Below are 26,036 nucleotides of genomic sequence, written 5' to 3'. Positions count from 1 at the left end.
TGGACTCCAGATATCTTTGGTTGATTCCCTCTACCCCACACCCCCAAAGTAGTAGTTTTCTCCATATTGCTTTAGGGCCTACCTCTTCAGCACCTTCTAGAACTAGGGCACAACCAATCCTTTCACTGGAGCTTTTTCTACCAAGAGAGGGGAGAAAAATTCTTTTGCCCCTACCCCCCCAAAAGACTGGAAAATAAAAGTCTATGCAAGCTTAATCAGAATCTCACACAGAATTTAGGAATATGGTAAATAAATAATTTTGTTTCTGATTAAAATTTTTTTTAACGTTTATTTATTATTGAGAGACAGAGAGAGACAGAGCATGAGCATGGGAGGGGCAGAGAGAGGAGGAGACACAGAATCTGAAGCAGGCTCCAGGCTCTGAGCTGTCAGCACAGAGTCTGACGCGGGGCTCGAACTCACAAACGGGGGGGGGGGGGATCATGACCTGAGCCGAAGTCAGATACTTAACAGACTGAGCTCACCCAGGGGCCCCAAGATTTTTTTTTAAATTTAAGTTTAGAAGAACAATATAGAGTGAATTTATTAATTTATTGCTCCCTGGAATCTCTTAGGAGGACAAGACATTTTAGAATCTCTAAAGGAAGAGTTGATTATTTATACAAATCTCAAAGCGTGCACACCCTGGTTCCCGAGCACAATATGCCTTTTGTGGAGGGGGTGCCCCTAGGAGCAGCAGATATGAAGCTTTCTTTGTCTTTGAAACAGAGAGAAACCCTTTTCTTTGAAGGTGTTTATTTTCTGAAATTTTTACCTGGGAGCTCACCTAACACATTGCTATTTTGTTACTGTTGTTGTATTTCTTTTTTTTTTTTCCACGTAATGAGAATTTTTAAGATGTACTCTCTTAGCAACTTTCAAATATACGATCACCACTCTGTACGCTCCGTCCCTAGGACTTACTTATTACATTGCCTTGCTCGAAAAGGCTTCTTGAAAATGGTTTGTGGGCTTAATCTGGGTGTTTTGGTTTTTGTTTTTCCTTTGGTCACTTCGGTCTCCACAGGTTTCTGAGCGTGTGGCCTTCTGTGCTTCCGCTTCCCAGAGTAAAAGTGATGTTCTCATCTGGGACCAGATGCACTCAGAACTGATGCAGTTTTCGCTGACTTAGAGGAGAGGGTTCAAGGCTTCCTCAGAACCCCAAAATCTGCCCTTTGTAGGCATTTCACACATGCTCTGGTTTCTGCTCTCATAATCTTCCCTCCATTTCTCCCCTCTGCTGGGCCCGTCTAGGACCCCCACCGGCCCATTCTCTCCTCTCTTCCGTTGCCAAGTCCCTTCTCATCGTTCACAGTCAACATCACCGCCAGGCCAGGCCGTCTTCACTGAACTGCAGAGGTGAGCACATCCATGATAGTATTTATTGCTCTGCTCCTTCAAGTGCTAACGTTTTTATCTCTTTGCCCTTCCTCCTTGTCACCTGCACGTTGAGACCCAGGCAGTTAAAACCATTTGGTTGTACTTATTTAATTTGCGCCGACCTGCTAAGGGGGGGGGCCTGTGTTGACAGAGCAAAGTCCCTTCCCTTGTATTTTCTCCTCTTCCATGTTTGAGTTCGGAAAGGCTTGGCGTCTGGAAGACGTTCCAAGTGACCCAGAGAACTGCTTGTTTGATAGTGTTGATACACATTTGTCTTGAAGCCTGATGACACTGGGTATTGTTAATTTAATTTGGAGCCTGTCAGCTTCTGCATTCTAATCACTCATTTGAAGCCTCGCCGAGGACCCGAGATTGTTTGTGAAATTGCCATTGGAATAATCATAACACTTTTTTAAAGGGAGAAGGACTTTATTTTAAAGCTTATTTATTGAGAGAGAGAGAGAGAGAGAGAATGAGCCGGGGTGAGGCAGAGAGAGAGAGAGAGAGAGAGACAGAGAGAATGAGCTGGGGTGAGGCAGAGAGAGAGAGAGAGAGAGAGAATGAGCCGGGGTGAGGCAGAGAGAGAGAGAGAGAGAGAGAGACAGAGAGAATGAGCTGGGGTGAGGCAGAGAGAGAGAGAGAGAGAGAGAGAGAGAGAGAGAGAATGAGCCGGGGTGAGGTAGAGAGAGAGAGAGAGAGAGAGAGAGAGAGAGAGAGAGAATATCTCAAGCAGTCTCCACACTCAGCAAAGAGCACGACTTGGGGCTCGATCCCACAAACTGTGAGATCATGACCTGAGCCGAAATCAAGAGTTTGACCCAGGAGCCCTGGGTTTTGCATATTTTAATTACTTAACTGTTTATCTTTCTAGCAGTGAAGGTAGTTCATTAGCAGTGATTGCCAACAATTAAAATAACAAGCCAACTACAATAACACTTACACTCTCAGAAAATCCAACTGAAATCACACTTCATTTTGCTTTCATGATTTAGAGGTAAATTTAGAATCAGTTTCATGATTCTTATGGTATTTTCCAAACTAAGGACTTGCTGAATGTGTTTTTACTCTTGCTATTAAGTTAGATATTTAACTTATCAAGAAATCGCTACCTAAAAGTGGGCCAGAGGCCACATCTCATATCCTTCCTCCTCAGATGGAATATGGCACAGGGGACATTTTATTTTATTTTTGTTTTTTAAATGTTTATATATTTTGAGAGAAAGCGAGTGACTGAGAGTGCACACATGAGCTGGGGAAAGGCAGAGAGAGAGAGAGAGAGAGAGAGAGAGAGAGAGGGAAAGAGAGAGAATCCCAGAGAATCTGACAGTGCAGAGTCCGATGCAGGGCTTGAACCCAGGAACCACAAAATCATGACATGACCTGAGCCAAGTTAAGAGTCTGACGCTTGTGACTGACTGAACCTCCCAGGTGCCCCTGTACAGGGGACTTTTGAAAAGAAATTGTGGTTTTATATATATACATATATATATATATATGTATATATAAGTATATACACATATGTGTATATATATGTATATACACGTGTGTGTGTGTGTGTGTGTGTGTGTGTGTATATATATATATACATATATATATATATATATATATATATAAAACCTAAAATTTACCTTCGTAACCATTTTTAAGTATACAGTTCACTGGCATTAAGTACATTCACAATATTGTGTAACCACCACCACTGTGCATTTCCAGAACTTTTTCATCCTCCCAAATAGACATCCTGTCCCCATTAAACACGAACTCCCCCATTCTCCCTCCCCCTGACCCCTGTTAACCACCCCTTCTATTTCCTGTCGCTATGAATTTGACTGTTTTCTTTTAGGTACCTCATATAGGTGGAATCATACCGTGTTTTTCTTTTGGGTCTGGATTATTTCACTTGGCATAATGCTTCCTGGGTTCCATGTTGTCGTGTGAGTCAGAATTTCATTCCTTTTCAAGGCTGAAAAATACTCCATTGTCTGTATGTACCACATTCTGTGTATCAGCATTCATCATCAGATGAATGGACAAGAGGCTTTTATTTAATTAATTTTTAAATATGATTATTTATTTATTTATTTAAGTTCTCTGCCCAACGTACGGCTCGAACTCATGACCCCAGGATCAAGAGTCACACGCTGTACCCATTGAGCCAGCCAAGGCACCCGACCAGAGACTTTTAAAACATTAGTTTTGCTCATCTGATCTAGCGCACGCGACATTGCACATGAGACTCCTGTGGGAAGTGGTATTAGATTTAATTATTAGGTAAAAGATTAACGGAAAGATTTTAAAACTGTGTTTACAGCTTTATTAATCGAGGTACAGTTGAGGTATAATAAACCACCCTGACTTAAAATGTACAGTCTGACGAGTCTTGCCACATGTACAGCACCCGTGAAGTCATCGCCCCAATCAAGGTAAAGAAATATTTGTCATCCCCAACGGTTTCCCGGTGCCCCTTTGAAGCCCATGTCTCACTCCCTACGCTGCCCCCACGGGCTTCCATGTACACTACCTTTCTCAACCTTCCTGCAGGGGGTGGCCAAGCGCCGAGCTGCTGGCCAAAGGGATGTAAGCAGAAGTGAGAGCACTCCTCCAGGCCCAGCCTCCCACATGTGAGCCTTTGTCTCTTCCCGGTGTCCTGGCAGAACAGCAAAGGTGACCTACTTGTTGGTGACGGCAGAGCCCTCATCAGCCTGGATCTCTGAATGACTGTGTGGAGCAGGGTGCCCCATCCCATGGCCAATGAACCTCTCCTTGAGTGCTGGTTGCAACAACTAGTATTACTTTAGCTAATACGGTGATATTCACAGAGGGGCGCCCGGGTGGCTCAGTCAGTTAAGCGCCTGACTTCGGCTCAGGTCACGATCTCGCCGTTGGTGAGTTCTGGCTTCGCGTCGGGCTCTGTGCTGACGGCTTGGAGCCTGGAGCCTGCTTCCGATTCTGTGTCTCCCTCTCCCTCTGCCCCTCCCCCACTCATGCTCTGTCTTTCTTTCTCAAAAATAAGTAAACATTAAAAATATTTTAAAAAAAAATATTCACAGAGCTCTTACAAACCGACAAGATATAACCACACAACCCAGTATGTTAGGGTGACTGTAGTAATCATTTCAATACGTATACGTGTACCGTGTCATCATAGTTTTATTCCCTTTTATATGCAATTTTTCTTTAAAATAACATAAAAATTTTCTCCTTTTTTTAAAAAAATTTTTAACGTTGATTCATTTTTGAGAGACACAGAGAGACAGAGCATGAATGGGCAGAGAAGGAGGGAGACACAGAATCCAAAGTGGGCTCCGGGCTCCGAGCGGTCAGGACAGAGCCCGACATGGGGCTCGAACTCACAGACTGTGAGATCATGACCTGAGCTGAAGTCGGTCGCTCAACCGATTGAGCCACCCAGGCGCCCCTAAATTTTTTTTCTCTTTTTTTAACGTTTATTCATCTCTGAGAGACAGAGCATGAGCGGGGAGGGGGTAGAGAGAGGGAGACAGAGAATCCGAAATGAGCTCCAGGCTCCAAGCTGTCAGCACAGAGCCCAACATGGGGCTGGAACTCACGAACCGTGAGATCATGACCTGAGCTGAAGTCAGACACTTAACCGACTGAGCCATCCAGGTGCCGCCAAATCTTCTTTTTAATAGGTGTCATTTGGAAGTCTCTCTTCCTTCTAATTCCCAGCTCTTCTTTCGCTTTGGGGGTCATTTCTTGAGCCCCTCCACTGTGCGAGGTGCTGACTGTATAATGATGAACAACCTCTACCCTGCCCTTGGGGAATTTTTTGTCTGGCAGGCCCATACAGACAGGTGGCCACCCAAGCAGAAGGCAGAGGGGAAGGTGGGAGACTCACTGTTGGAGAAGGACCCTATTCGCTGGCAGTGGATGGGTGGGTGCGTGGGAGTGGGGGAAAGCCTGAGGAATGAAGGGTTCTAGGTTACGTTCAGGGTTCTCTTACCCAAAAGGCTAGAAATGGACAGGAACAGAATCAAAGACCATCTACATAAGGGGGATCTGTAATGCTGCAGTCACTCCATTCCTAGGCACGATTTCCAGTAAATTATTTTCAGGTTTTACCATCAAAGACTCTTCCCTCCTATAACAGTAGAGCACAACTTGAACTCTCCTGGCCCGCAGGTAGACAGAAGGTTGTGTGTGTGAGATGATCAACTTGCAAGCAATATTACCGTACATTGTACAGCACAATTTCAAAATCTGTTCTGCGCACTATATTCTCATTTGTACATAATACAAAGAATATAATGAACTTGTCCATGATGGAAGAATAAAGTGTTGAATCTGGGCTTCCTGGCATTTAGTGCACTGTTCTTCTGTCTACAGTTCTTTGTTGTTGTTTTTTTTTTTTAATTTTAATTTTTTTTTTTAATTTTTAAAATTTTATTTTATTTTTTGAGAGATAGAGTGCGCATTGGGGAAGGGCAGAGAGAGAGGGGGACACAGAATCCGAGGCAGGCTCCAGGCTCCGAGCTGTCAGCACAGAGCCTGACGTGGGGCTCGAACCCACGAGCTGTGAGATCACGCCCTTGAGCCAAAGTAGGGCGCCAACTGAGCCACCCAGGCACCCCTTTTTGTCTACAATTCCTAATGTCCTACAATTATCCTACTATTCCTCTATGTAATAGTGTATGAAATGTTTTGGTCACGTCTTGTGTCAGCCATTGTTGGGCATTGGGAAGGTCCAGGAAGGTAAGTCTCCAGGCTGCTGATTTGCATAGTATATTATTGAAAGAATTGTAGAACTGTTGCGCATTTGGGTGGTTGTAGGTGAACTGAGGGGCCAATCTGACCTATCTACTCTGAACTTGAAGGAGCAGATTAATGCCCCTATTAGCAATATGAGTCTAAATTAGCAATATAGTCTAAATTGCCTCAGTCGTGTCCTGTTGTTATGCTCTCCAGTCTATATATTTGTCCCTAGTTTGATCATCATCTTTGGCATATTTGTTTTGTAATTACTAACTCTTTATAAAAAGCTGTTAGCCGTCTGCTGGGAACAAACCGTCAGAATAGTAAGGGAGGAAAAGGCGTTTTCTTAATGTCTCTGCAGGCATGATGCGGAAGGTAGACTCTTGCTGGCGTTTTTAATCTTGAGCCCTATCTACTTGCTGCTTGTATGAGTCCATATGATTCTGAACTCACTTCAGTGGGTTTAGTGACCATATATGTATATATATAGACATATATATACACACACACATATATATATATACACACATATATATACATATATATATAGTTTTATACATATATGATTATATATATATGTATACGTATGTGTGTGTGTATATATATATATATTTTTTTTTCCCCCCTGCTAAGGATTCCCCAAGGCATAGCTTCAGCCCCAGATGCTTTCCAATTTTGCAGCTGTGCACTGGATGTTTGTACCTGAATATCTTCACGACACCTCAAAAATCAACCCAAAGCAAAATTCATTGTGCCCTTCCCCCCAAACCAGCCTCTGGTCCTGTGTTCCTTGCCTTCTTCAGTGACACCACTGTCTTTGCAGGTGCTGGGACCAGAAGCCAGCTGTGTCTCTCTCCCACTACCTCATTAGAACCTAAAAGGCTCATTCTATCTTCCAAATGTCTCTTTGCTCTGACTTCTGCCACTTTCATTTTTGTCTTTCACCTGGACGCAGCGTCTTGGTTTTTTTTTTCCCCTGTCTCTAAGTCACGTTTTCACATAAGCTCCAGAGTTAGCTTTCCAAAACTCAAATTTGATAGTCACCTCCTTAAAATTCTTAATGACGTTTATCACCTGTGAGATGAAGTACCAACTTCCTAGCGACCCCTCCTGATTTCTTGCTTACCCTCCTGTGCACCCTGCCCTCTAGGATCACATATTTGTTCTCCTTCCTCAAATGCTACCTTAGTTTTCATTCCTCTTTTCGCCTTTGCACACGGTTAAGTCCTCGCCTCCACGACACGTCCCTTACTCTAATATTATTGCACAGTTCTGTCTCTTGCAGAGCCTCCCCTACCCTTTTTTCCACCTCAGGCAGTTAGCCGCCCCTCTGATCCTTGCATTTGTTTACAGAGCTTTGTTGTGATGTAATCCGCGTACGGTTAATACACCCGTGGTCAGCGTGCCGATGAGCTCTAGTGAATGCGGACGTTTGTGCCACCATCACTACAACACAGTTCTATAACTTTCCATCATCCCCCAGATTTCCCTCATGGTTGTTTGTGGTCAGTCCTTGCTCTTGCCCCAATCCCAGGCAACCACTCATGTGCTTTCTGCCTCTGTGGCTTTGTCTTTTTCTAGAAATTTCATCTAAGATCATGGAGTACGTGGTCTTTTGAGAGTGGCTTCTTTCACTTAGGGTCCTGTTTTTGAGCTCATCCATGTTGTTGAGTGTATCAGTAGTCGGTTCCTTTTTACCTTGTGAGTAGTGTTCCATTGTATGGATGCACCCCATTTGTTTACCCATTCACCGGTTGATGGATATTTGGGTTGTTTCCAGTTTGGGGCTATTATAAAAATACTGCTGTGATCATTGATTGGTCTGCAAGTCTTAGTGTGGACACATGCTTCCATTCCTCTCGCATAGATACTCAGGAGTAGAATTTCTGGGTCAGATGTTAAGTGTATGTTTAACGTTTGAAGAAAATTGCCGACTGTCTTCCAAAGTGGCTGTTACATGTTCTATTGTGACGAGCAGCGTATAAGGGTTTTGGTTTCCCCACATCGTTGATGCCAATAGTTGATGTTATCTGTCCTGTTGCTTATAGCTATCCTATTGGGTGTGTGGTGTTATCTCCCTGTAGTTTTGATTTGTATTTCCTGTGGTCTTTTAAAACTGCTTTGTATTCTATAATGTATTGTATTGATATTTATCTTCTTCTAATCTGTGAGCTATTTTAGGGCTGATCCATCTATCTAGCAGAGTGCCATTGGGCAGGTACCTGTTAAATACTTAAGGTTTGTTGAAGGAATGAATGAGCAAACTGATACTTAGTATGAGTGGCCAATTCTCAGTCATTTTGGGTAACAGAAAACATTGATAAATTAACTCTTGAGATGATAGAAAAGTCAAGTTTCCTCCCCTGAACACATTTTTCATCATGGTAGAAACGGGGCCTCGTTATCCAATAAAGCTTTCCTGAAAACACCATGGTCGTCTGTCTTGAGAATTCACCAGAATGTGCTGGCTGTGTTGGCTCTGATTGCGTTGGAAAACTTTTCACAGGGAGGAGCTGATTAACAGCATAGGCTCTGGGCTGCTAAGACTCCTTGGGTTTGAATGCCTGCAGAGACTCAATAACTATGAGATCTTTGCCTACTTACAAACCTATCTAGAAGCTTCTGTTCCCTCATCTATAAAATGAGTAATAGCACCTACTTCACAAGGATATTGTAAAGATTAAATACAGAGATTCAGAATGACATTTTGTAAATGTTCTTCTTCTCTTGATTTTCAGCCATGTAAAAATGTGAAAAACCATTGTTAACTCACAGGCAGTACAAAAATGGGTGGAGGGCTGGGTTTGGCCTGCAGGACATAGTTTATGGGCCCCTGCAGTCGCGTATAAACTGAAATTATTGCCACTTATTTCGGAAATAATGATTACTTTTTTCTAATTGCAAAGCACCATATGCTCACTGGAGGAAATTTGGAAAACACAGAAATGCACAATAAAACAGAAGTCATCCAGAATCTCCATCATCCAAAGATGTTTTATTGGTAGCATGTATTGGTAGCATATATCCCTACAGTCCATAGTGTTCATATGTAAACATATATTTCTTCTTTTATTTATTTGTTTTTTCTGTATTGAAACGTTTTTTAAAATGTTTATTTATTTTGAAAGAGAGAGAGAGAGAGAGAGAGAACGCTCGCGTGAGCAGGGGCGGGTCAGAGAGAGAGGGAGAGAGTGAATCTCAAGCAGGCACAGAGCCAGACTCGGGGCTCAAACTCACAAACCATGAGATCTTGACCTGAGCCGAAATCAAGAGTTGGATGTTCAACCGGTGCCATCCAGGTGCCCCTCTATGATGTTATATTTTATTTTATTTTATTTTATTTTATTTTATTTTGAGAGAGAGGGAGAGAGAGAGAGCATGCACACAGGAGGGCAGAGGCAGAGGGAGAGGGAGAGAGAATCCCAAGTAGGCTTCATGCTGACAGTGTAGATAGAGCCCGACGTGGGGCTTGATCTCACGAGCTGTAAGATCATGACCTGAGCTGAAATCAAGAGTCGGATGCTTAACGGACTGAGCCACCCAGGCACCCCAGTTTGTTTGCATTCATAGTAATTGTTGACATATTTTAGATTATTTCTCTTATTTCATGCTATTTCCAACACCTTTCCTTTGCTTTCTTTTTCTCTTTTCTTATCTCTTACTGAATTTAGTTTTATCTATTCCTACCCCTCTTTTTTTTCTCTATTAGTTTTGTTGGCCTTAAATATTTAAGGTGCGCCCTTAATATTTAAGATTTAAATAACAGTTTAAAATTAATTATACCTCTGCCTGGTTTATTTTCTTTTTATTTAGTATTATAATTTCTCCCCAGTTTGGGTATTTTATTGTCTTTGATCTTCTGCAGGCTGACTACAGTGCGTGTAGATTTATTTTGATTTATCCTGCTCAGAATTTGGTATTATTCTATACTTGGAGGATTTATGGCTTTCACAGTTCTGGAACATCCTATCTTTTAAAATATTGCTTCTCCTCGGGTACCTGGGTGGCTCAGTCAGTTAAGCATCCGACTTTGGCTCAGGTCATGATCTCACAGTTTGTGGGTTCGAGCCCTGTGTCGGGCACTATGCTGACAGCTCAGAGCCTGGAGCCTGCTTTGGATTCTGTGTCTTCCTCTCTCTCTCTCTGCTCCTCTCCCGCTCATGCTCTGTCTCTCTCTCAAAAATAAGTAAACATTAAAAATTTTTAAAAATTATTGCTTCCCTTTCATTTTAGCAACCATAAAATGTGCCTCCACATCTGGTGTGGGAAGCATAGTTGATTGGCCCCCAGATGCCACATCTAAGGATTTACTCAAAAGCCATCTTCCCCTGGGATGCTTCCTGTTTTGGACTGAGTGTGATGGGGGTTCTAGTGCTGGCCTATTCCTGTAAGATGTTGGACTCCTCCAACGAGTGACTTTGGCTCAAGGGTTCTCAGCAGTGTGGCCAAAACTTTCTCAGAGTTGTGCTTCATTCTCAGTCTCATCCTTTCCAACATGCCTTTTTCCTCTTCCTCCTTTAGAAGTTATTCCTACATCATGGTCTGCATGTCCTCCTTAGCTACTCCTGTTTTTCTCTAACATCCTTCCTTGGCATCTGCATCTTGGAGGATCCAAACTAATATAATTTCTATTTTGGTCATCTGGATCTTGCATTAAATTCATACGGACCTTCTCATTTTTCATGTACTCATTGTCCCTATCCTATGGTCATTCTTTCATGTCCCTTTCATCTCTCTGATCCCTTTGGTAATGTCCTCAAATCTGTCTTCCATTTTACTTAATTCTCTCTTCTTTTGTGTCTAGTCTGCTGTTTAACCTTTCTGTTGACTTTTTAATCTCAGTGTTTATAATAGTCATTTGTTGAAGTTCTATTTGACGTATTTTCAAATCTGACTATTACCTTTTTCATATTTTTTTCCTCAGGGTTTTATTTTCTCCTTTATGTCTTTAATAGTTTTTCTTTTCTTTTCTTTTCTTTTCTTTCTTTCTTTCTTTCTTTCTTTCTTTCTTTCTTTCTTTCTTTCAGAGAGAGCACAAGTTGGGGAGGGGGCAGAGGGAGAGAGAGAATCTTAAGCAGTCTCCACACTCAGTGTGGAGTCTGATATAGGGCTCGATCCCACGACCCTGGAATCATGATCTGAGTAGAAATCAAGAGTTGGGAGTTCAACTGACTGAGCCATCCAGGTGCCCCATGTCTTTAATAGTTTTAAACATACTTACTTAGTATTCTCTATTTCAAATTCTAATTTTATTATCCCAAGTTCCTGGACTTGTTTGTTGTGTTTGCTGTTTTCTGCTCATGGTATTTTATAATTTTAGATTTTCTTATAAGCTGATTTTTAGTGGGGATTATTTTTTTTCTGTGGGGATCTCATGTGGCCTGATGGTGGGACTTCTCCAGAACAATTTGCATTATTGTTCTAGAGATCCCATGAGTATCCCTGGCTTGGGACCAACGTTTCTGCTAATTTCTTAGTTTGGAATTTTTCCAATCATTATGCTCATGGTTTGGATCTGGGATATCCATTTTTTAGGGGAGAGTTTGGTTTGGTTTTTGTTTTCCCTTTAGAGCCCAGGGACCTGTGAAATTGTTGTCTTGGACCCTTTTCCCAGGGGAAGAGTTTTCCCCCTTAATCTTCACTGAGGAAGCAATCCTTGGAGGATTCTGCCTCTCCTGAAGGTGTTAGTTCTAGCTCTGCTTATGGTAGCTCAAGGTTTTATCTCCTTTGTCCACTTGGGTTTTAAAATCCAAGTCTGTAAGTTACCAAAGCAGCCTTAGGATTAGCTCACTTGCTTTCACTCACTTTTTCCCCTTTTCAGGTCATATTTTCCCCAGCATTCCTATCTATGTGTTTGTAGTGAGAAGTTGTTTTTTGTTTTTTCAGATATCTTAGCCTATCACCATATTGTTGAATCAGAAGCCCTGTTTACCACATTCAGTTCTTTTTTCCCCCCCCCTAACTTTTTAAGGTTTATTCATTTTTCGGAGACAGAGACAGAGCGTGAGTGGGGAGGGGCAGAGAGGGAGACAGAGAAGCTGAAGCAGGCTCTAGGCTCTGAGCTATCAGCACAGAGCTGGACTCGGGGCTCAAACTCACGGACCGTGAGATCATGACCTGAGCTGAAGTCTCACGCTTAATCAACTGAGCCACCCAGACTGACCCCCCCCACCCCCTGCCTCCCGCCCCCTGCCACATTCAGTTCTATGCTTCAAGCCTTCTCTGGGCACCAGTTTCTAAGCAGTGTCATTAGTGAAACCCATACACTCACTCATGATTAGAAAACCCGGGCCTTTGATTGTGTTGAGACTGTAGATCTATAGTATATCTTGAAGGGTTTGGAAAGATGACCTTTATCTTCCAATCTGTGGTAACTTCATTGGTAAATCACGAAGCCCTTTAAGATTTTACAAATAGAACTGACACTTAGAAAGTGATGATGGCGAGGGAGGGGGTGCCTGGGTGGCTCAGTTGGTTGAGCATCTGACTTTGGCCTGGGTCCTAATCTTGCCATTCCCAGGTTTGAGCTCCACGTTGGGGTCTGTGCTTGACAGCTCAGAGCCTAGAGCCTGTTTGGATTCTGTGTCCTTCTCTCTCTCTCTCTCTCTCTCTGCCGCTCCCCCCACTTGTGCTCTGTCTCTCCCTCTCTCTCTCAAAAATAAATAAACACTAAAAAAATTAAAATGATAATGGGGGTGCTTGGGTGGCTAAGTTGGTCAAGTGTCTGATTCTTGATTTTGGCTCAGGTCATGATCTCACCATTCATGAGATCGAACCCCGCATTGGCCTCTGTGCTGATGTCGTGGAGCTTGCTTGGGGTTCTCTCTTTCCCTCTCTCTCTGCCCCACCTCTGCTTGCCCTCTCTCAAAATAAATAAATAAACTTTAAAAACATTTAAAAAAATGGTGACATTGTTTTGTCATTATTTCTTTTACTGCACGGGCCTAGTAATAGAGCTCTCTGTTTTCCTCCCTACTCTTTCCCGGCTTTCCCACCATCCTTCTCAATTTGTCCTTTGTCAACAGGACAGAAAAAAGAGGTTGAAGTGACATATGGGTATAATCCTCTGTGCACTGCTAAAAAGATAAACTTAAATGAAGTGATTTATTACCTGTGACAGGTATACTGCACCCAAAATTGTCTGTCAAAGTTAGTGCCTCATTGATTTTCCATACTTTCTCTGTCTGCCTCTGGCTTGCCCTTGTTCATTAGAGGTGAGTAAACAGTTTAAGGTGGCGGGGTTTTCTCCCAGTCTGGGCACTCTGCTGCAGGGGTTGGGTTAGCCTTTCTTTGTGTTGGAGGGCTCAGGACTTTTGCCTTCAACTGTATGAGAAGGATAAATTCCACCGGTCCCTTGGGATGACTCAAACTAGAAGTAAAACATATCCTATACTCCCATTTTGAAAAGGCTTCTAGAATCTTCCTATTTGAGTCAAAGAAATAATAGGCTCAGTAGAATAGCACAGGATAATAGACAGCTGTAGGAGCAGTGCCTGAGTAGGGCTGGTCTGTATTAGTTGATGATATGGCACATTTGGTGGGAACTAATGAAATGGGAGTCTCTTTTCACTTGAGGGGACCACATGCATATCACACAGGACATGCGTTTCCTGTTTTTCTCCAAACCCGTCCCACTGTGTTGGAGAGTGACGAAGCAGAAATCTTCTCAGCAACCACAGTTCAGCCTTGGGGGTCAGGCTCAGTGTCCTCCATCTTCAGCAATGCCCAGATATTGAAGCAGTTGTTTTTAAAATCTTAAAAATTTTCGACTCGCATGGACCTCAGATCTTTTCGTTCACTGTTCTAACTTTATGTAGACTAGGAATCTGAACCCTGCCAAGTATTCGATAGCTTGTTCATTGTCATAGAACGAGTCAGTTGCGCGGCCAGGATGACGACCTGCCTGTCACCCGTTACCCTTCCTGGGAGGGCTTCTCCTCTGCTTCTCTGGGAACTCTGGGCAGAGCTCGGTTTGCCTGCACGACAGACACACTTCGTGAATTTAAAACCTGTGCTGTTCGTAGCTCTCATCTTTGAAGTTCATTTGCTTGGTTCTTTGATCAGAAAGAGAGTTCTGTGTATTATGGGTTGGAAAGAGTGAGCTTAACTCTGATTTTTCTTTTCTTTTTTCTGTCTTGCGCTTAAGGTATAGTAATCTAGTATAGTAAGGTATAGTGGCCTACTGCTCCATAGTGGGCACTTTCCAAACACATATTGTGCTGGAAAAAAGACTGCTTTTATGCCAATGGGGTGGAGCCAGGGAATTGATTTATATCATGTAATGACATTTCCTAATTGGCAAATTCGGTGTGGGGGGTGAAGACTAGTTTGATCACTAAATAGTTACACTTGACCCTTGGACAATTGCAGGAGTCAGGAGGTATTGACCTCCTCCCCCCCATCCTACACAGGTAGAAGCTACGTATAACTTTTGACTCCCCCAAAACTTAACTACCAGCAGCCCACTGTTGACCAGAAGCCTTACTGTAACGTAGAGCCGACGAACACATCTTTTGTATGTTATATGTACCTATATACTGTGTTCCTACAATAAAGTAAGTTAGAGAAAGGAAAATGTTGTCTACGGCCATACCACCCTGAACGCGCCCGATCTCATCTGATCTCGGAAGCTAAGCAGGGTCGGGTCTGGTTAGTACTTGGATGGAGAAAAGAAAATGTTCTTAAGAAAATCATAAGGAAGAGCAAATACATTTACAGTTCTGTACCGTATTTTATTGAAAAAATCTGCATCTGAGTGAATCTACAGAGTTCAAACGTGTGTTGTTCAAGGGTTAATAACTATATAGACAAATACATAGATTGTGTTTATATATACACACATGTATATACAGTAATATACTAATGGTATTTGGCATTTTTAATTAAAGTTTTTTTTAAGGTTTATTTATTTGAGGGAGAGAGAGAGAAAGAGAGTGAGCGGGGGAGAGGCAGAGAGAGAGAGGGAGAGAGAGAATCCCAAGCGGGCTTCGCACCATCAGTGCAGAGACCAAAGTAGGGCTTGAATGCATGTGAGATCATGACCTGAGCTGAAACCAAAAGTCAGATGCTTAACTGACTGAGCCACTCAGGTGCCCCAGCATTTTTTATTTTAAAAATGATAAGCATCCTGTAGTAATTTGTACTTTAAATACTATTACATAGCAAGTAACAGTTTATAATAGCTTAAGGGGGATGAATATTGCTGGACAGTTCTCTCTTTGTACCTCTGATTGACAGCTAGGGGGAGTTGAAAGTGTGATTTGTGTTAGTTTTCTTTTTTCTTTCTTTCTTTTTTTAAAAAAAAATTTTAAATATTTGTTTATTTTTGAGAAGGAGAGAGACAGCGTGAGCAGGGGAGGGGCAGAGAGAGAGAGAGGGAGGCACAGAATCTGAAGCAGGCTTCAGGCTCCAGCTGACAGCACAGAGCCTGACACGGGGTTAGAACCCATGAACTGCGAGATCATAATCTGAGCCTAAGTCGGACGTTTAACAGACTGAGCCACCCAGGCGCCCCTCTTTTTTTCTTTTTTAAAGATTTTATTTTTAAGTAATCTCTGCATCCAGCGTGGGGCTCGAACCTACAACCCCAAGATCAAAAGTCACATACATGCTCTACCGACTGAGCCAGTCAGGTGCCCCAAGTTTTCTTGTTTAAATACTTATCTGCCGTACTGAACAATCACTTTTTAATTGAATTTGTGGCATATTTTGCCATCGTATGCATTTGTGGCAACATTGATTCAGCTTTCCCTGAGCCCAAACTACCAGTTCTTACAGGTTAAGCAGGATGTTGCCTTCATGCTGAGATTAGTTTGTGCTTCACATAGTTGGAGGTCTGAGGAAGCAAAATCAGCTTACAGAAGTCCCTCCCTTAGGGTCAGGAAGCACCACAGATATCAGGAGAAGGTACCTGAATGTGTATGTGGTGGTAAAAATGACAGGATAACTTAGGCGTTCATATAAGCAGAGAAAAAAATATATAGACCTGCATTATGTGCATTTTCTTCTCTGTGTTCCTTAGTGGTCTGATTATTCGTGTGGCCGAGATGTAAAATCTTTGAGCTTCTAACATCATAGTTATTCTTAAAGGCATTTAGGCTAATGGCTTTCTCAGAACGTTCTGCTCTTCAGGATGGAACTTCATCTATATTTCAACGAATTTCTAAACGGGGGAGGGAAACAGAACATTTTTCCTTTGATTAATTCATTGGTGTTTTAGTCCTCAAGGACTCATATACCGGTGAACTCCAAAAGGAAGTCCGTAAAGGAAGAATCATAAATTGGAATTGGAACCGTGAAACTTGCCCCATAAAAATCTTTGAGGGCTGTTCTAAATTCAACATCTGAAATATAACGGACTAGGCGAAGATTTATGAAAGCTAATTTAAAAAGCTAATTTAAACTTGTACCCAAGAAGCACAGTCTTATGAGTTGTGTGGAGTGTTTAGGCTTTTACAAGTTTTAGTCTTTTTACAGTTAACCTGGGTCTTAAGCTACTTTGCCCAAGAATCAAGTACTTTAACTTAGCATTACTCCTAGTTAGATCACAGAGGCATGCTTTGCATTCTTGGGCTGTTCACTGGGACTATGCCCTTTGGAAAAAAATTTTATGATTTTAAGATTTTATGTTATCAGATCTATACATCTGTCTTAGAGTCGTCTCCAGAGGCTGACCCAAAGATGAAGACTTGGGGAGGTGATCCTGAGAAGTCCCAGGAGAAATAAGAAAAGGGAGGAAGGGAAGGTAATAGTGTGTGTGGAAAGGATAGGATTTCCAACCGATCCAGTATTTAGGAAATAGCCTTCAAAGGCACTAGGGATGGAGTCGGCCATGATGGTAACACCATTATGAAATCCCATACGTACCTTGTTGAAAAAGACTTGATGAATGGCATAACTCTTTGCCTTATAAGAGATCAGTGAGGGACGCTTGGGTGGCTCAGTCAGTTAAGCGTCAGACTTCGGCTCAGGTCGTGATCTCACAGCTTGTGAGTTCGAGCCCCGCATCGGGCTCTGGGCTGACACCTCGGAGCCCAGAGCCTGCTTCGGATTCTGTGGTCTTCCTCTCTCCTTGCCCCTCCCCTGCTTCCACTCTGTCTCTCAAAAATAAATGAACATTAAAAAAAAAATTTTTTTTTGTAAGTGATCAGTGAGATTGGGCTTGCCAATGTTGAGTTTTTCCCAACTTGGGTACAGGGTGCCCAGGAACTAGCAAAATCAGCCTTTTGTTGTAGAATCTTGTTAGGACACAGGTCTGTCACCCAGGTGTGGCAGAGCCCCTCCTTCTAATGTTTTTTCTCCAACCTGAATAAGGAAGAACCAGGAGGTTCTGGTGGTTAGGGCATCAACTGGGCTTTGGTCTTAAGTCCCCTCTGCTCGGTTCTTCTCGGGGGAGTGCTGGAATCCTTGGGCGGGAAGTTCTCGTCCGGGATCTGCCAGATGCTCCCAAAACTTCATGGAAGCTCAACTCCCAGAGTCTTGCATCAGGAGTTCCTTAGAAGTCAGGCTGTGTTTAGGGAGCTGAGGGATAGTATGAGGGTGAGGTAGGGAGAGTGGCAGGGCAGGTGGGGGAAAGCCGAGCTTCAGCTAGGTTCTTGGGGAATTTGGGAGCGTGACTTGTGCTACAGAGCTGGTCTCCCCCAATGCCCGAGGGTCGACCTTTTGTGCCCCTCGCCCGTGCCAACTATTGATAGGTTGTGGGCCTCCTTCGGCGTAAGTATAACTTCCCAGGAGGAGTGGCTTCCAGAGGCAAAAGGCAATTTCAGGGGCTAGGAGGCAGATGGGACCCCTTAGCAGTGGCACTCACAACAGCCATCCCTGCTGAAGGGGTCCAGGCAGGGCCCTCTGGCATTCCCCAGCAAAGAGACCAGGGCCAGGCTTTGGCCTTTTTCTAGCTCGTCCCCTTTGACATAATTTACCTGTCCTCCAATTGTCCCTCTTCAGAGTCCCCCCCACCCCCCGCCCTCCAAATTCAGTGTCCTCCCCTCCTCCCTGGAAAAACTCCACTCATGGACAGAGTGGGAAGAAAAGTCAGAAGCCTGTGCCTTCTGCACCTGTGGCTTGAGCTGAATCCCACTGGGGGTTCTCTGGCTTGGGGGGCCCTGGCGCTGGGTGGGAGAAGACAGATGCTTTACTCGTGATCTGTCTTTCAACCACGTTGTACCAGTCAACTAAATAGGCCTCAGAAGGGAGTGTTAATTTTCTGCCTCAAACAACCCAGCAACCAATCTACTTTTATTCATTTTTATTTTTATTTTTTAAGTTTATCTATTTTGAGAGAGTTAGAGAGCATGAGCAGGGGAGGGGTAGAGAAAGGGAAAGAGAGCGAATCCCAAGCAGGCTCCACACTGTGAGTGTAGAGCCTGATGTGGGGCTCAAACCCACAAACCGTGAGATCATGACCTGAGCCGAAATCAAGAGTCAGATGCTTAACCGACTGAGCCACCCAGGCGGTTCACAACCAACCTATTTTTAGTAGAAAGTAAGTATTTTTCTCCTGTGAACAGGCTAAAAGGGCTCTGAGGCATCCAAGAAATTCCCCTCCTTTCCCCCACCAACTCAAATTTCTTGCCCCGACACAAGACACAAGACGGGATGAGGAGGGTGTGGAATGGTGAGAGAGGGGTCAGTTGTGAATGGGGTGTTAACTAAATGGGTGCAGTCAGCCATGCTTTTGAAGTGTCCTTGCTCTGTGATTTCTCCAGGATTGAAGGGCTGTTGCAAAATTCTGAATTCTGGAAGCCAGTATTGTTCTTTTGCTAAACCCTCAAATCCCTTTAGGGGTCTGATAGATTTGCCTTGCCTGCACCCCAAATATATTTGCTCCGCAGGTTATTGTCACTAAGGGATAAACACCAAGCTCTGTATCTTTTTTTTTTTTTTTTTTTTAAGTAGGCTGCTCCCACCGCGTGGGGCTTGAACTCATGACCCTAGGATCAAGAATCCGATGTTTGTACCAACTGAGCCAGCCAGGCGCCCCGCCCCCTCCGCCCCATCTGTATCTTGATGGAAAATTCAAAATCATAAAAAAAACAACAAAGGTGCCTACCAGCCACACCCGGGTGCATGTTGCATTTGGGTATTGTGTCCATAACCTTGACCTAAGGTCTCCGTGACCTTAGAATAAAACCTCTAAAGACGTCAGCCTGACGTTCTAGAAAGCTGTCCTTAGGACATACTCGATCCATTAGAAGTGAGCCATTAAACCCAGCACACAAGGGGGGGGGGGGCAGTAAGCTCTACCTCCTAAGGGGAGGCTATCAAAGAAAGGTTCAGTGCTGAAACCACCACAGTAATTAATAAATACTTTCAGAAAGATTCAGGCTCTGCAAGTATCCTAGTTCCCCTTTAAAAACCTTGAACATTCACCAGGAGGTCCTGCAGCTATGATTACTGTGGCTGGCATTCTAGAGATTTTCTATTTTCTCTCCTTCCTTCTGTATTTATTACTTGGAATTCCTCTGTAAGGAAGACATGTCCCTTCTCTTCCATTTATTTATTTATTTATTTATTTAATTAATTAATTAATTTATTTATTTATTAGTTTATCGATTCATTTGTTTGTATCAGTAAGGACTCACGGATATTTATTTCATTCTTTGGGTGAGAGTTTTTGTGTTTTTTTTGGTTTTTTTTTTAAATTATTCTCAAGTTAGTTAGTATACAGTGTAGTCTTGGCTTCAGGAGTTGAAACCAGTGATTCATCACTTACATACAACATGCAGGGCTCATCCCGACAAGTGCCCTCCCTAATGCCCATCACCCATTTTCCCTACCCCTCAGTTCCCCACCCCCATCAACCCTCTGTTTGTTCTCTGTATTTACGAGTCTCTTATGGTTTGCCTCCCTCTCTGTTTTTATCTTATATTTCCTTCCCTTCCCCTATGAACATGTTAAGTTTTTCAGGTTCCACGTATGAGTGAGATCACAGTATCTTTCTCTGACTTATTTTGCTTAGCATAATAACCTCCAGTTCCATCCACCTTGTTGCAAGGGGCAAAATTTCATTCTTTTTCATTGCCACATAGTATTACATTGTGGATACATCCCACTTTTTCTTAATCCACTCATCAGTTGATGGACGTTTGGGCTCTTTCCATAATTTGGCTATTATAGATAACACTGCTATAAACAGTGGGGTGCATGTGCCCTTTCGAATCAGCATTTTTGCATCCTTTGGATAAAAACCTAGTAGTGCAATTGCTGGGTCATAGGGCATCTCTATTTTTAATTTTTTTAGGAACCTCCACACTGTTTTCCACAGTGGCTGCACCAGTTTGCATTCCCAGCGACAGTGCAAGAGGGTTCCCCAAGAGCTTTTTTTTATTTTAAATATTTTATTTTTAAGGTATGTCTACACTCAGTGTGGGTTTCGAACTCAATGGCCCCAAGATCAAGAGTCGGACGCTCAACCGGACTGAGCCACCCAGGTGCCCCCTGAGAGATGTTTTGAAATAGGAAAACAGCCTCTTTGAATCAGGTGGAGGGAGGTGGTAAGAGTGTCAGTGCGGATCAAGAGCACATGGGGGATGGGGCGAAGTTCCTGAGAAGGTCAGCAATGATGACATTCAGAGGGGAGGCCTTGGTGAAAATGAGGGACACTCTGTTCTCAAAAACAGGGACCAGGAAAGACTGGACGGCCAATTTTGACGTCAGGAGGGAGTTCCCATTAATTAGCTTTTGTCTTCTCAGTCAATTGGGAAACTGACTTTTGGAATTTAAATTTTCTTGGCCCCAATTCTTGGCCTCCAGAGAAGGGTTTCTCAACCGCTCCACTCTTGACAGTCGGACTGGATCATTCTTCGTTGTGGGGGTTGTCCTGTGCCCACAAGATGCCAGCAGCATCCTTGCTTCCTCCCCCAGTGTGACCACCAAAATGTCTTCAGTGCCACCAGCGGTCCCCTGGACAGCAAAATCACCCCTGGCTAAGAACCTCTGATGTAAAATAACTTACACAGAAGTCTGGCAACCCACAGGATTCCTGATCTTAACCTTCGAAAGACTAAGACAAGGCATTCACCTCTAAGTTCCCGCAGAAAGAACTGAGCTGTCCCAGCTGGAACGCTCGGCTTTGTTGCCATTGGTGAAGCGGGGCCCTGTTTCCTTGGGGATAGTGGGTGTTCTGAGCACACAAGCCAGATGAATCAAGAGGAAACACAGTTCTGTTTCTCAGAGCGTCTTTGCTTCTGAAAAGCGTTGTTGCGGTTAGAGTTTTGCTTCACGGTGGAGGGTTGTTTTGCTTTCTCTGTGGTTTCTATGTGGGCCGAGAGAAGCAACTTCGTTGTTATGTCACATGGGGACATAGAAGCTGTTTCACAGGTGAGTTTCCAAAAGCCAGTTTGTTCTAAAAACCGACATGACACTTAACCTAGCTGGGTGTGCATTGGTTGCTGGTACAGTTGTTTCTTAAGAGAGCTGGGGATGTCAGGGACTCTGAATTCCTTTAAGGCTCTCATTTTATTTTTTTAATTATTATTATTTTTTATTACTATTATTTTTTAATGTTGTTATTTATTTTTGAGAGAGCGCACGAGCGAGGGAAGGGCAGAGAGAGAGGGAGAGAGAGAAGGAGACGCAGAATCCAAAAGAGAGAGAGAGAGAGAGAGAGAGGGAGACACAGAATCCAAAGCAGGCTCCAGGCTTTGAGCTGTCAGCACAGCACCTGATGTGGGGCTCAAACCCACAAACCACAGGATCATGACCTGAGTCGAAGTTGGATGCTTAACTGACGGAGCCACCCAGGAGCCCCGTGGCTCTCATTTTATTATCCAAAGATGGCTTGCATTTTGGCCTAATTTTTTTTCACCTCCAGTAAGTTTTTAACAGCATTTCCAACAGCAAACATGACAGAGATTAAGGAACCAAGCCAAGGCTAAGGCTCAAACGACCTTGTGCGACCGCTGATGCCATCTGTTGGCAGCTGGCAGAACTGATGCCCTTCGGAGTTCTGTTTATTGCACAGAAAGTGGAAAGTTGGCTGCAGGGTACCTTCCTTGCAGCCTGGAGCTGTGGATCAGAAGGATAGGACAGGGGTGGAAAGGAAGGGACCGTGAGTTTGCTTTATAGGTCCTGCATGGGCCATTAGTTGTTGGCAGGAATCCATATTTGAAAAAATTTCAGGACTTTTTTTTTTTTAAGTTTACTTATTTATTTTGGGGGAGAGAGAGAGAGAGAGAGATAATCCCAAGTAAGCTCCACACTATCAGCGCAGAGCCTGACTTGGGACTCGATCTCACGAACTGAGTTCAAGAGTGGAGGCTTAACAGACTGAACCACCCATGCTCAGTACTTAAAGGTACTAGCTGGGATGCCATTGGGACCTAAAATCCATTTATGAGTCAGTTGTCATCTAAGAAAGTTACGGTCCCAAGGCATTGGCCTTGGGGGGGTTAACAGAACAGCAGGGAGGACCCTTAACTACAACAGTCTCTTCCAGAACCTTAGCATGTGGCCCACGCTTGTGGAATTTGATTAGTCAGGGACACTATGAACTCCTCACTTTAATCAAAGAAACTGACACACTATCATGTAAAAAATAAGTATCGTATTATATCTCTCTTTGTTGTGTTTTCAAATACTGTATGTTTGTGTCTATACCAATCCATTTCGGCCAGCAACCCTTCTTGGATACAAAACCGTGATTCCCAGACACTGGGTTTCCTGGGTCCACAGATGCCGTTAAAAATGAAAGCCAGAATGAGTCCAACCAGTGGATACCCAGCCCTGACCATACGTAAGAATCACCTGGAAAACGTAAAACATCCCTGAGGTTGGCCTTCCTGCCGTCGGTACTGATTTAATTCCCCTGGAGAAGCCCTGGGTCATGGGTTCCGCTTTTGGAACCACAGTGATTCAGGCGCGCCGCTCTTCCTCAAAGTGTGGTCTGCATTTGGAACCTTGTTAGAAATGCAGATTCTCAGGCCCCCCTCCCAGACCTTCTGAATCGGTCTGCATGGGAACAAGGTTCCCGGGTGATCCCTGCGCACGGTGGAGTTTGGAAGCACACGGTGTTGCTTCTGAAGAAGGGGGTGTACTGAGCTGCCCGTTGGTATCTCCACTGAGGACACCTGTTTGCATTTCATCTTTACCATTCACGGTTTGGGTGGCCTTCGTCAAGGGCCTCAGCTTCCGCCTGCTCGGTGGGTGCCGTGGGTGTCCCAGATCGAAGCCACAAGAGAACCCAGGGGCCCTTCTTCTACCCCCACCCGGTCTTGCTCACAGCTAGCCGTTAGAGTGTGTTTCACAGCACTGGTGCCTCACGGCGTAATCGCCAAACCCAGACTCCAGTCTGTGGGTTACCTCTGGGCTCTTCCTGTTGAGACTGATGGTGCGTCAGTGCCGGCTAAACCCGTGAGGACAGGTTGAACCTGGGTGCAGCTCCCCAAGACTCTCCCTAGATCTCTAGCCTAGAAGCCGCCTGTGTTGAAAAGGAGGGAGGCAGCGCCTCTTTGTTCGTTTCTGTTTTTCTAAATGTAAACGTTGGTGTTTGAATATTTGAATGAAATTAAGGCTGTGGGGGCATCTGGGAGGCATCTGACCTTACAAACAGGCTTCATCCCGGTCGGACTTGGGGTTCGGATGAGGGGGCTCTGGGCCGGGCAACCCTCTTCTGATCCAACGAATCCATCCATCGTCTTTCTAAAAGAGATCTTTTTTAGTTCGTTTCTTAAAACGCAATGCTATATGAGAGATCTTTTCTAAATCTGTAGTTTCATTTTGAGTAGTGCCTAAAAGAGACACTGAAGTCCCTGTTCAGCCTTTTTTGGGAAACGGAGATCCTTGGCTTCTTTTCTCTGCCGTCTTTGACAACAAGCCCTCTGTGATGAACGGCCATTCGAAGCCAGGCAGGGCTGTTTTGTCGTCTTCTCCAAGCTTCGTCCCCCCCCCCCCCCCATCTCCTGTACCTCCTGCAAAGGAACAAAACCACCAGAACAAACCAAACTTGGAGGAACAAGGGAGGCTTGTCCCCATTCGTGAAATCCCTTCAAAGGGTGTCACTGAAAGAGGGTTGCTGTGGCTCTCTCTTTCTGGAAGCTTTGGGAGGTCTCCCGCAGATCTGATCTGGAGAGACCGGAGTGCTAATTTATGCACAGAAGCCATTCATTAGTCGAGTGCCAGTGATTGCCAGTCGGTTACCATCCCTCCGAATTCAGGGCTTTTGAAAGGACCCCAAGCGGGGCTTGTGGCTTTTCCTTCAGTCCTTTTCTCGATCCTTCTTCCTCCTCCCGCCTGTCTGTCCTGTGCTGCCCCTCTGCCCTCCCCAGTGTTTCTCTTGTGTTGCCCACAGCAACCCCAGCATTCGGTCCTGGAGTGGAGGGAGCAGGCCTGGTTACCTGGGAGTCTAGCAATGGTTGCTCAGCAATTCACTGGAGCCACACAAAGGAATAGGTTTCTGTGCAAATCTCCCGGTTCAAGCCCCCCCTCAGCGGCTCCCCAAACTTGCTATGCCTGAGAGCCCTGTTTCTTCTGGCACCTGAGAAACCAGTTACAGAGACACCCCTGCCTCCCCTCTCCCAGGCATCTGTTTACCAACAGTGCTTTGTAAACACTTTTAACACCTTTCCTTTGTGCCCACACTTCTACACACACACACACACACACACACACACACACACGCATGTTCCCTAGTGTCTCCTACTGCCGAGGGTGTTACTGAATCTAATGTCGCTCTAATTGAGTCGACAGACAGACTGGGGCAGAATTAGCCAACGGCCACCCATGTGGCCAGCAGGGCTGTTAAGGTTTTTCTCTTTTGCTCTTTTACCACAAGAAAGCGCTGTGTCAAAAGGAAGTGCCCAAGTCGTCATGGAAATAAATGATCAGGCGGTGGCAGCCAGATTAATCGAGCCATCCTTAATTTGAGGGGGTGGGGGAGCAGCTCTTCCACTAATATACTTAAATCTCAGTTGACAAATGAGACGAGGTGACTTGATCCACTACTGTACTTATTGTTGTGATTCTTTTGAACCTCATTTAGTAAACTTTCTTTCCCCTGGAATACAATAAAACTCCCCCAAACCAAGGAGGTAAAATGCTGAGAGAGCAGACCTAAGAGAGCGATTTTTTTTTTTCCTGAAGGAGAGAGAAAAATAAATTCGGAAACAAAGTAGTGTTCATCACTTCTATCTTGCCTTCTGATTTCTAAGTGTGCCCGCCGGCCCCTTTAAATTCCAAGGACCGTTATGTTCTTTGAGATATTTGTCAATGACAAGGGAGTATGCTTTGAGTAAAGGCATTTTCTTCTGCAGTGTTCATTTCTATTTCAGTGGTTTTCTCCAGTACTTTTCTTTAATTAATACTGTTTATGCTCACTGATGAATAATTCAGAGTCATACAAGCAACAGATGTCAGACGATTCAAAATGACTTTCCCTGAATTATTTATTATTTCTAAAAAAGTAACAGGTTTGTTGAACAAGTAATTGGCAACACAGATGTAGATCAAGGTTTGTCAGCAGGAAACAAGGTCTCCTACTGCTTTTCCTTTTGTTCATGTCACTAACGAGGGCGACACTGAATAAGGGGAGTTTGGCTGATACCAACTCGTAGGGGGTCATTTATTTATTCATCCTCGGTGCTGACCAGGGAGCTGGAACCATGTTTAGTTTCCCAGTTGTCTATGGATGTCAAAACATGAAGGGGAATTCATCCAAAAACATAATTAATGAATGTAGCCTTGCAAACACCTATCAGACAAAACTTAATATACGTACCCAGAAAGAGGAAACATCTTTGTTTGCAAAGATATGTCAAGAATAGAGACCTAGGGGGAAAAAACAAACTGACAGATACGTGAAAGTTTATGTATAATAATGTTCTCTGCAGTGTTGTTTACACCAGAATTTTAAAAAGGGTCCGGAGAAAAAAAAAGCAAATGTCCAGCAATGAAAAATTAATTAAGGGGCGCCTGGCTGGCTTAGTTGGTGACGCATGTGATTCTTGAGG

General features: G+C 43.9%; 1 protein-coding gene across 8 annotated transcripts in view; it reads left to right on the top strand.

Annotated features, from left to right (window-relative positions):
• Window positions 1-26,036, top strand: part of PITPNC1 (phosphatidylinositol transfer protein cytoplasmic 1) — a 267,242-nt gene that overhangs the window by 59,510 nt on the left and 181,696 nt on the right. The window contains exon 1 of one of the 8 annotated variants that reach the window (XM_053211782.1): window positions 19,757-21,411. The exons of the other annotated variants lie outside the window; for them this stretch is intronic. Coding sequence (XP_053067757.1) covers window positions 21,349-21,411 — 63 coding nt within the window. The 5' untranslated portion in view covers window positions 19,757-21,348. Of the gene's footprint in view, window positions 1-19,756; window positions 21,412-26,036 lie in introns of those variants that run through there. 8 annotated transcript variants of the gene reach the window in all.

This window comes from Acinonyx jubatus, chromosome E1 (assembly GCF_027475565.1).
Source record: "Acinonyx jubatus isolate Ajub_Pintada_27869175 chromosome E1, VMU_Ajub_asm_v1.0, whole genome shotgun sequence".
In the NCBI taxonomy this organism is placed as follows: domain Eukaryota; kingdom Metazoa; phylum Chordata; class Mammalia; order Carnivora; family Felidae; genus Acinonyx; species Acinonyx jubatus.
Note: the sequence above shows the minus strand (reverse complement) of the source record. Positions and strands in the feature narration are given on the sequence as shown.